This window comes from Theobroma umbraticum, unplaced genomic scaffold, assembly GCF_002168275.2.
Source record: "Theobroma umbraticum cultivar Fairchild unplaced genomic scaffold, ASM216827v3 scaffold_477.0, whole genome shotgun sequence".
NCBI classification, from domain to species: domain Eukaryota; kingdom Viridiplantae; phylum Streptophyta; class Magnoliopsida; order Malvales; family Malvaceae; genus Theobroma; species Theobroma umbraticum.
Window position 1 is genome coordinate 114,980 of NW_018397294.1, and position 11,610 is coordinate 126,589.

At 35.4% G+C, this 11,610-nt stretch overlaps 1 protein-coding gene across 1 annotated transcript in view; it reads right to left on the reverse strand.

The window, feature by feature from the left end:
• LOC110428782 (Zn-dependent exopeptidases superfamily protein) overlaps positions 1–11,610 on the reverse strand; it is a 14,584-nt gene continuing 2,974 nt past the window's right edge. Inside the window, exons 4-16 of the mRNA XM_021444696.2 lie at positions 11,472–11,554; positions 11,288–11,364; positions 11,027–11,104; positions 10,135–10,206; positions 9,942–10,015; positions 7,935–8,067; positions 7,770–7,841; positions 7,554–7,673; positions 7,221–7,289; positions 6,386–6,526; positions 1,739–1,823; positions 1,196–1,634; positions 1–506 (exon numbers count right to left, since the gene is read on the reverse strand). Coding sequence (XP_021300371.1) covers positions 242–506; positions 1,196–1,634; positions 1,739–1,823; positions 6,386–6,526; positions 7,221–7,289; positions 7,554–7,673; positions 7,770–7,841; positions 7,935–8,067; positions 9,942–10,015; positions 10,135–10,206; positions 11,027–11,104; positions 11,288–11,364; positions 11,472–11,554 — 1,708 coding nt within the window. The 3' untranslated portion in view covers positions 1–241. The remainder of the gene's footprint in view (positions 507–1,195; positions 1,635–1,738; positions 1,824–6,385; positions 6,527–7,220; positions 7,290–7,553; positions 7,674–7,769; positions 7,842–7,934; positions 8,068–9,941; positions 10,016–10,134; positions 10,207–11,026; positions 11,105–11,287; positions 11,365–11,471; positions 11,555–11,610) is intronic.

Here is an 11,610-nt window from a genome sequence, read left to right on the forward strand (position 1 = left end):
TCTGAGCAGAACTAAAAACTGCACATCTGCTAAAATGAGGTTCAAAATGGAACTTAAGCTGGCAAACTTTCAGCTTCGCTCGAGAAGGATAATAAAAAACTTAATCAACTTTCATCCTCTACAGCCCAGCCAGAGACATAATTTAAAAATTTTAGCAATCTAACTAATAATATAACGCAATAAAATCAATTACCATATATAGCCTTTGCTCCTAACAATTTTGTATGCCTCAAAAATTTTGTCAATCCTGCTTCAAGGCCTTTGTTATGTAGGCTCTTGTAAGTACAATTGCAAAATAAGACAAGACTGTAACAGCAATACCCCCAAGCAAAACCAGCCGGTCATAAGCAGCATCCTGGACAGTGTAGACCCGCAGACCAATCGTATTCCAATTGCTCTCTGTCCAAACAGGGTCCAGCATCCCCATGGGATCAGTGGAGTTTGGTGGCAGCACCTTCCAAGTTCCAGAGTCAAACTTCAAGCGAGTTGAATAGGCAGGGACGTACCTATAATGAGGAATCACATGCCTTTATGATTCTAGAAATATAATGATCACATTGTCTAACTGTAATTAAAGATATTACATCGGTCATTTAGCAAGTCACATAGCTAAATCGTCACTTTTAACAATTCAAACTGCTGAGAAGAGTACCAACAATATACTGATAATAGGCTAGTAATACAGTACGTAGGGCTTTGTATCAACTGGACAAATGATCTTCCTGCAGGAGAGAACACTCAACCATGTATTATCTACTTCAGTCCAAGCACATGAAGATAGATCTTACCATCCAAGTTTTCAAAAATATAAAGGATTAATGACCTGTTTGACAGAGTGACAATGCATCAAGATCAGGTAAATACCCTAGCCTGAAATACTAACCATTATCGCTCTAAAGTGGATATCAGGATGATCAACTGACAATAACCAAGGAAACAATCTTTGGTGGAATAAAAGCAGTAACAATAACATCAGATCGAAATTATCAAACATAAGTCAGATTTTGGACAGATTTCAGCAGAATGGAATTTACCAACTTTGTGATCCATCATGGGCTGGAAAGGTGGGATGAGGTAAGACCTCACATACAATGAGCAGTAGTATATGCGCTGCTCCTAATGCTGGCCTAATACTATCTACTTAGAGTCTCTACTAAAATAACACACTTTTCGAATCTTTGAGCTGCTAAGTTACCTGGTTGTGGAGATAACACACACTCCCTTCCCATCTGTTTCTGCTCTAATGCACACTCCACCATTTTTGCCACAATCATGTGAGCAAACAGAAGTATTGCCCTTTGGAATTGATGTTCTATCTGCCAGAAAGTTCCACAAAAACCTGGAAACATCATCCACCTGACTGGGGTAAGGTGTCGAGGAAGGTTCTCCAAGAACAACACCAACATAATGGCTTGGGCATGTGTTGGTGCTTGAAATATAGCTCTTAACCAACTCACAAGACAGACCAGGATTACAGTCCAACATGCAACCAATCAATTCTTCTACTAGAGAGGCATTCACACTGATTGTAGTTAGAGCTGAACTGGTTAAATCCTTATTATTACTTGCAAGAATATAGAGGGTCCGGGCAACAAGAGAAGCAGCTGCCACTATTGCTGAAGAGTTTATATTTGCTGCAAAATAGATGGTGCCAAGACAAAGTAACAACTTTTGCAAACCATTAAACACAAATGAAGAGAGGGCAGAGAAAAACAATCAACTATGTGAATCAACTCACATGAATCATCAAGATGACTATGGTAGAACTTGTTCGCAAAAATGGAATCAAAATCCTCTAACACAATCCCAGAAGTTGAAGAGTTCTACAAGAAGATCAACAAACCAATAATAAGATATAATTCTACTTTGTTTTTCTACAACAAAATGAACTAACATAACAGAAAAGCTTGAAATAGACAAGTGGGTAGTGGAAGATCTTCTAAATTAAAAAAACTTCATACGAACAATAGCACTTAGCCAACAAAGAATGGCCTGAAAATTTGTGTTCTACATTTTCAAGACTTTCTGACTCAAGGTGAAGCCAGAAATTTATCTTTGGGGTTAAGTTACAACAATTACAATAAAGCTAAATATATATTTGGGACCAATAATAAAGCTATAGTTTTCATTTCTAAAAAAAATATATTTTTAGGGGCGACATGTGAGAGTCCAAGAGGGAAGAGGGAACAACCTTAGACCTTAACCCTTTTCAAGAGTAGCCACAACTGCTAGGCCAATCATAGGTTGCTATAAAAACATTCTAATTGGCAAACCATTTTTTGCCATACTATAAATCAAAATTTTATAGTGAAGTAATGTAATATATGTTTCCAACAGAACACAATTAAAACTTCAGACTCCAACTTAGAGGTCTTGAGTTAGAACCTAAAATACGAAAGGATTAAGAAGAGGTTTATAGGAAGAGAAAGAGTTACCTCTTATTGTGTAGCCCAAGACCTAACGAATATTCATATGTATCAAAAATAAAAGGATAAATACCCTTACCCCTAGGTTTTGATCATATTTTACTCTTAGTTCATTGGTATTGGAAATGGGCACTCCACCTCAAAAGTGCGAACGCCGTTAATGAATTTTTAGTCCATAGGATAAATAACCCATAATAGCATCATTTGAAAGCAAATTCATTCATCACTAACCACTATAGACTCCCTTTGCAGCACTTCATCCTCTCTAGCCGCCAATCAGTTAGGGTTAAGATTGTTTAAGCTTTCGAGATTAATAACTCGTAAAGCACAAAAGAAACGTTGGTTCATTGATTGCCTTTAATTTGTTTGAAATTTCTGAAACCCTTAAACCATCTTTCAAATTGGAAGTGATTAGGAGTGAAAACTTGAGGAAACACCATTGTTGTGCATCGATTTAAGTATTGTTGTTGTGCACCTGTGGTAAACATTTGTGTGTATTTTGAGTTAGAGTTTGGGTGAAGGGTTAAGGTTTGGGGATTTCAACCTTAGTGCAAGATGGGTTCTGTTTGGGTTAGGTTTAGGGTTCCAATTAAAATATGAGGATCCCTAGTGCAAAATGGGTTCTATTTGGGTTAAGATTCATGTTGTAATCCAAAACCCTAACCTTAAACAATTCAAATTTGGAGAATTAAGGTTTGGAGCGAAATTTGCGGCATTAGGGTTCTGAAATCCCTAACGGATTTGAATTTGGAGATTTCACACTTGGTGCAAAATTGGTGATATTTAGGTCAAGGTTCAACATTGGGAACCCTAATCGATTTGAATTTTGGGATTACACTACTAGTGTGAAATTGGTTATATTGGTGTTAGGGTTCTTTGAGTTATGTTGTAAATTGAGTTCAACTAACAGTCTCGACATGGCTGACATTTTCTCCGACTTGGTAGTTCACTAAAACAGTGAGGTGATCATAAAGAATTTTTATCCTGATCAATACCCTTACATAGAGTTTTTTTTTTTTTTTGGCTACCCATCCAACACTCTTAAATAGAGTTGACCAATGACATATTTAAAGGTTTAGTTAATGATTCCATTGTTGGCATAGGACTGAGTGTATCCATTAACACAACATTCAAAGTCCAAGTAGTTATTTGAGTTGAGAATTGATGAGAATGTTATCAAGTTGTTCAAAATATATCAAGCTGACAAGAAGATTCACCTGTACTTGGATCTTACACTTGTAATTCCTCTACAAACAATAAATCTTATAGCAAGTAACTATTCTGCCAATGTTAATAATGTCAATTGCTTTGTTATAAACATGCATGCTACTAGAAATTGTGATGATACAGTAAATTTTGATGCTGCTGAAAATTGTGATGTTGATAATATGGTACAGCGAGAGGGATAAGTAGAGGCAGAAGTAAAGTTGGTTCAGGTAGATTTTAGTACTAGAGGTTTAGCTGCTGTTGTTAGTGGTAGCGTAGGCAGAAGGTCTGTTGATCTTGGTGTTAGTATTTCAACTAGTGGTTTAGTCATTTTGTGTTCCAATTATAATGTGAATACTAATGATTCAAGGGACACTAATGTGAAATAAGGAACTAATGCTTCAAGAAAGGATATTGATTGGATGTTTGAGATTGAGAGTGAAGAAGAAAAAAGTCAATCTGAAGGCAATGGTGAGAAGAATGTTAAGGATAAGGCAGTAGATAATAATGTTGATAGTCTCTCTAATATTGGAAGTGATGTTGAGGAAGGTAGTCAAGCAAGTTTTGATTTTGATAGGGAAAGAATAACTATTGATAGGTCTATGATAGGCATCTTTTAAGCACCTAATGAGTGTGGAAAGGTGAGGTTGGCGAAAAATATGTTCTTTAAAAAAGTTATAAGGAGGTCATGACAAGTTATATGATTCAAGAAAGTATTGAGTTGCATAGGGCAAAAAATGAGAAGACAAGGTATAAGGTACCTCAATCCTTTTTTGAATCTTATAATTTGCCATGACCTTTCTACAGTGACTAACATTGTTAAATAACATATTCTCAAACAGCCTCTCTAACTAACTTTTTAATTCTTCACTTTCAACCTCAAGCATCCAATCAATACCCTCATTTGAGATATTAATTCCTTCTTCCACATTATGGTCTCTTGAATCACTTCTATTTACATTAGAACTTGAACATAAATTGCCTATACTACTAGCTGAAGTACTAGCACCAGGATAACCACCACCAGCAACTGAACCTCTACCATTAAAACTACCTAAACTAACCGTACCTCTACCTTTGCCTCTACCTATCCCTCTTCCTAAACCAGAACTTCTCCTTCTACTAGTACCATATATAGCATCATCAGTATTTACATTATCATCTACATTATCATCAACATCACAATTTTCAACGACATCAACATTTACTTCATCATCATCAACATTTACAATAGGGTAAAATAATCCCATCTCCCTAAATTTTAATCAAAATTCCAAGCGGATCCATTAGTTTTGGAAATGGACACTTAACCCCAAGAATGCAAACACCGTTAACAAAAATTATGAAAGGACTACAATGCCCTTTATTAATTTTAAAATTTATTATTATATTTAAACAATAAAATAAAAAGCACCCAAGAAAGGGGAGCACCCAAACGAGGGGAGCACCAGAGCTATAGTGTTCCCTAAATGGGGAGGTTTTTTTTTAATTAATAAAAATATTAATAAAATTATATAATAGTAATTTTAAAAATTAACCAAGGGTAAAATTATCTTTTTACCTTGCCACGTCATCAAACTGACAGAAACATTAACGGTTGACTAGCGGCTGGACCTACCTGTCCAGCGAGAAATATTTTTTAGAGCAAAATGTCTATTTTGAAAATTAATGGACTTCTGTGTAATTTTGATCAAAACTTAAGATGTTTAAGGTATTTTACCCTTCACAATATTATCACAATATCTAGTAACATGCATATTTCCAATAGCACAATTAACATTATTAATATTAACAAAATACTTACTTGATATAGGATTCATTGTTTGTGGAGGAATTGTAAGTATAAGATCCAAGTATGGGTGACTCTTCTTGGCACTTTGATTAATTTTAAACTTTAGAACATCCTCATAAGTTCTAAACTCAAATAACTCCTTGGATTTTGGATGCCGTGAGTTAATAGATACACTCATTCCTATGCCAGTAGTGGAAATACTAACTAAACCTTCAAATTTGCCATTGATAAACTCTATATAAAAGTATCAATCAGGATCAACATTCCTCATGGTCATCACTTCACTATAATGGTGAACCATCAAGTTGTAAAAATCGTCAGCCAAGTCAAGACCTATTACAACAAATTACTTAGCTGAACCCAAATTACAACCATAACCTCAATCTCGAACCCTAACCCAAATACAATCAACTTAGCACTAGGGGTGAAATCCCCAAATTACAATCGATTAGGGTTTTCAATCCTGAAACCTACCTAAATACCACCAAATTCACGCGGGGGTGAAATCTTCAAATTTGAATCGATTAGGGCTCCCAAAACTCTAAACCTAATACCACCAATTTCACTCTAAGCTCTAAATCCTCAAATTTGAATTGTTTAGGGTTAGAGTTAGGGTTTTGGATGACAACCCAAACTTGAACCCTAACTCTAATAGAACCCATTTTGCACAAAGGTTGTCACCAGTAAAATTTAATAGACTCTAACCCTAACCCAAATAGAACCTATTTTGCATCATAGGTGAAATCCCCAAATTGTTATTGTCTAACATGGAACAGCTCAAATTGTTATTCTCTAAATCAAGTCCCAATTTATAGAGTTTTCTTAAGATTAAAATAACTTAGCTCAAGTAGGAAACAACAGTATATTTTTGCATCATTACACATACTTGACTATAAAATGAAATGAAAAAGAACTAGGAATAGTCAAAGCAAACATAAGAGTTCAAGTTTAATACAGAAACCTTTCTTAGAAATGCCATCAATGATGACGGAGGGATTCCAGGATTTGAAGAGTTAGCAGTTGAAATTGTAACAGCTTCAGATTTAAGGGACTCTTGAGCAAGTTTTAAGGCATCCAAAGCTTCATTTGCACCAGATGAAACCTACATTAATAACCAACAAGACTTAAGAAATAGTGATATATTAGTCATCAACGATTGATAAATACTCATTAATTAATTCAAGGGGTACAAGAACATTCACATGAAAGCATAAAGGCATAGTGTCAAATTTCTAATCATACTAGCATAACATATTATAAACTATCTCAGTCAAAATAAACTGGTGGATGGCACAAACTAAGAGCAACTATCATGGAAACTACTGTTCTTATAATAAAGATTAATGTGCTCATTTAAAATAGAGCAAACATTCTACACTATGATTGCTTTGAGGTAGTTTTGACCCAACAAGGGAAGCAAGATTTAACCATTACCACCTTTCAACAGAAAAATCAAAAGGGGAGCAAATGGGCCAAAATTGTTCATTGCTACCCCCAATTGTAAATGATCCACCATCACCACCAGATCAACATAGCCCTCACCCATAAAATCCACTACCAAACAGCATTAATGCCTCAACACACTGCTGCATTAAATATTCAAATTAACAATTCCCTCTACCATCATTTTTACCTTTTTAACGTATGGCACCATATGGTTGTCTTGTGTACCTCAAACAACACTGTGTAGAATGCTTAACTATAAAAGAATGCAAAACAACCAAGTGCAAAATGTTTAAAGTAATATATGACAGGTGCATTACTAAAATTCATAAAATAAACAAGTTATTCACTACCTCAGTGTGAGCAAAAAAGGTTTTGTTCCCTTGACTTAAGCCCCTTCCAGTCGATCCAATTTCCATGACCTTTTCCAAACCACAAAGAAACAAATTAATTAATAGATAAATTAATATGAGGGAGAGAACAAGCTTGACATGAGTCATAAGTCAACCACTTATCATAGAAAACACAAATGAGGTATCCATTACTTCATACATATACACAAGCATACACACACACGCACAATCTTAATTGATCAAAGTAACAAAGCAACAATAGTCCGTGGTAGGCAAAAAAACCCCTTCCGGTTTACATGATACTAATCAAGTTCAACCAAGGGAGAAGAATACCAACTCAACCAATGTGCTATTGAGGCCACGAACAGCATCTGACTGCTGATCAAGTTCAAGTAAAAATCTCCTGCTACCAAGGTAACCCCAGGCCTCGCCAGTGAAAACAAGAAAGACAAGCTGCACCAAATTTATGGAAATATTAGAAGACAAAAAAAATTTCTTGGAGGTTTACCACCTCCAATGTAGCAAGGAAGAATGACAGTCTAAGCAAACCTGCTTATTAAGGTCATCTAAACCATCTACATGGGAAAGAGCGTCAACTGCTGCCAGCAATGATATCACTCCCTGGAAAGTATTTGAAACAAAACTTTGGACTCAATCAGGCAAAAACAGAACATATGAATGAAATGAATCTTACTATGAAAAATATGAACTTACAGATATAGGGGAATCTGCACCAAGGCTTTTGTCCCGGAAAAATGATGCAGCATCCATCGAAGCCACGGTTAGTATAATGGGCTTGGACAGATTTGAAGATGAGCTGTTAATTGGTGGGACTGCTGACCAAACACTGCCCTTCATGATTAAGATGCATAAAATTAAAAATTGATGTAAAACATCAGAAAACAGAAGAATCCTTGACCCATGATTCAGCATTCAGCCACAAACAAGTTTTAGCTCATGTGGAAACATGATATAACGTTTCTTTTTGTTTAAATTTTGTTTTATCGGGTAATTAATTACTTTTCTTTGTGATATATATCTTTCAGGAAAGACATGATTTCCAGCACATTACCTAACAATCCCTTTTGGACCATAAAACTGGAAAATGATCACATACTACTACAACACAGAGAAGGGCTATAATTTCACCCAATATTCAGAATCAAAGAACAAGCTAACCACAAGTTCCATTATCTACTTGTCAGGACCGATTAATGCCAACTAATTTAGATAAACTGAATAAAGTGGTATTTAGAAATTCCAAGGAGCACAAGGTGGCATGTAAGGTGCTTAGAGGCAGAGGAGGCTGAATCAAGCATGCACAATTATGAAGAGGTGAAGAATCTTGCAGGCTTACAAAGAAGGATGGTCCTGATAGGCTAGTTTTTTGGGTGGAGGCCATCCTGTGCAATGAGGTACTAAATTGACCCATTCCCTGATCAAATTTCATGCTAAGTACTTTGAGGGAAAGGAAAGGCATCTGAAAACTAAATCTGGCAGAATTTACTTGAGGTGCATAGAAGTCAAGGGAAATTTGGCTCTACGATACAATTTCTAGTTTGAAATATCCTTTTAAGATTTAGAAATGACATGTTGAGTTTAATCTAGTTTTGTGCTGTTTCGTTACTTTTATAGCTGTTTCAGTTATAGTTTTCATTAAGTCAAGTGCATTATGTAACTTCCAGTTTGGCTACAAACGAATCTTATTTTTGTGTCATGGGACTCACGTCCGTCTAGCAATGTTGTTGCACCTTACATGTAGCCCACGAGCATGTTAGGGTTCAGTCATGGCCCAAGTCTACTTATATGTGTTTGTAATGTTGATTTCTTATGACAGGGTGATTGTCTTGTCCATAGGTGTGAATCCACAACAAGCCCGATATGATACTCTAGGTTTAACGTATATTTTATTTATTTGTAGAATATCCTACAAATTCCCTTTCACACTTATTATGCAACATCTCTAAGATCCTACCTGAAGGCAGGATGGTCCACCTATGACAAGGTTGTCACATGTTCAGGAGAAAAAGAATGTCAAGCCAAGCACTCAAGGAGTTGTAGGCAAGATGCAACAATTCCACATTCGATAGGAAAGAAATTCATGAAGATCTTAAAGTGGAATAATTTCCTCATCTAGCAAGCTAGTCTTTTTTGGTTGTGTCCCATCTCCCGACAAAGGGTAGGATGTTATAGAGAATATGGAAGCTGAATTTTGCATAAATAAAAGGGGTATTTGGGTCAAAACTAGCACTGCAAAAGTTTTCCAGAGGCGATTCTGTAAGCTGAAATTCACAAATGGAAGCATAGAAATCTAATGCAGCATAATGCTCACCCCTCTGAGCATTCCACCTTTAAGTAAAAAAGTTATGTCACCATAAGAATAAAAATCACTCCATCTTGTACACGCAAAGGTCAATCTTTTTCTATCAGCCAAATTGCAAACACAGATAAAACAAAATAAATAAGGAAGCAAGTGTTAATTAGGCAAATTACTGATTAAATGGTCTTTACACTCTTACTCTCAACATAATAATCAGATTTTTACTTTATGAGGTTTATAATTCCATAAGGACAAGAATGGAAAAGGAACTGACAAATTGCATGCTTTGAATACATACCAGATAGAAAAGATTATAGTATTGTGAACCCAAATTTATTAAAACTGAACTAACAGATAGCATTTTGAAAGTAGTAATTTCCTAAGAAAGAGAGAAACTTCACCTGTATCCACCTAATGGAAGGCAAGTCTCCTCTTTCAAACAAGATTCTGAATCATGAGTCCCAACCTTAGTTGTCTAATCCAATGTAAATGTACGAAAAACTAGAAAGTAAGTCATAAAAATGATACAAGAAGTTGCATAATCATCAAAATGTGCAAGACCATAGTTATATTGAATCAGTAGTAACATTCCACCTGCATCACCAGATCAAATTCTGCCACATTAGTAGCATAAACTTTCTCCGTTTTCTCGTTCTTCATAGTAACCTGCATAGTAAGTGAAATCATTAGGAAATTTGCATCAGACCAAAACTACAATCTAACCAAATATGTGAAACTACCAGACAATCTTACTATTTTGGCAAGATACTTCAGTTCCCTAAAATCTTATAGCACAAATACATTTCTAGTTCCAGGTATTTCAATTGTACTGACTACACCTCGCAGACAATTAATTTGTCACAGTTGGTGATGTAGGAGCATCCAACCACCAATCTAAAGCCAATAGGACAGTTCAATTTCTTCAGTTTTATTAGTCTCTATTCGAGTCTTCTTATTTCCTTGCACTACTGTTGTTGTCTTATTAAAGAGTCACATAAATAACATGTGATTTGTATATGACTTAGACGGAGTAAATTAAACTAAATTGTAAGATCAACGGCCATGATTGTAGAGCAACCATAAGTCTATGATAAATAGTCTCTTAAATGTCTAGTTAGTGTCATGTTGTAGTTTTAGACTCATAGTTTCATCTTTTGCCTTTTACTTTGGTACATTTCATATGCTTGCTTTGGTACTTCTATTCTGTTAAATTCTTCCCGCATGGCATCAATATAGCTTGAATAAATACATTGCATATTGGTTTTATTTGATATAAACCATGCCCAGAAAATCAAAACCAGAAATGACCCAAGCAGGTATCAAGATTCTATCAAAATCAGAAAGTGTAATCTATCCAAGAAATTTAACACAATCGCTTAATCTATTACTATAAAAACAACCGCAACCAGACTAAATGAAAAAATCATTAATTGTTAACCATCATGGGAAGCTAGAAGAAAAAGCCTAAGAAGTTTCTTTCATTTACCTCTTGCAAGGTTGACGTGCTACTTTCAGAAAGTAAAAACACAGGAAAATTATAAGATTTCCACATAACTCCATTTCCCTGCAAATGCACAAAAACCAGGGTTCTATAGCATGTCACATGTAATGAAAAGACCATGCAGGCCCATGACAACAAATATTAATGACAAAAGAAAAAACAGAAACTGTTTGGGCAACAATAACTAGATAACAAAGATACTTCAAAACTCAAAAAATCTAATCCCAATATAGACTAGTACCATACAATTGGGTTCCACTCGTAACTGGTGTTATGATAAGGTGCAAATTCAGCTTGAGGAAACTTCTGAGCAGGAGAGAATCCTGCAAGAAAAAGAAGATTCAACTGTTAGCAAAATAAGCATAGTTCCTTGACCCACCCTAGCCCTGTAGATAGAAGATTTATTGTAATAAGTACAACCTGCATTTACCTTTTAGCTTATTTTGGATTTCAACCCCTGATTCAACTAAAACACCACCAACATTACTGGCAAAGCTTGAATCATTTGATATTCTGAAACAGAAGCAGGTATTTGTTGATAAGATCATCAAAGAGAATCATAGCTTCCA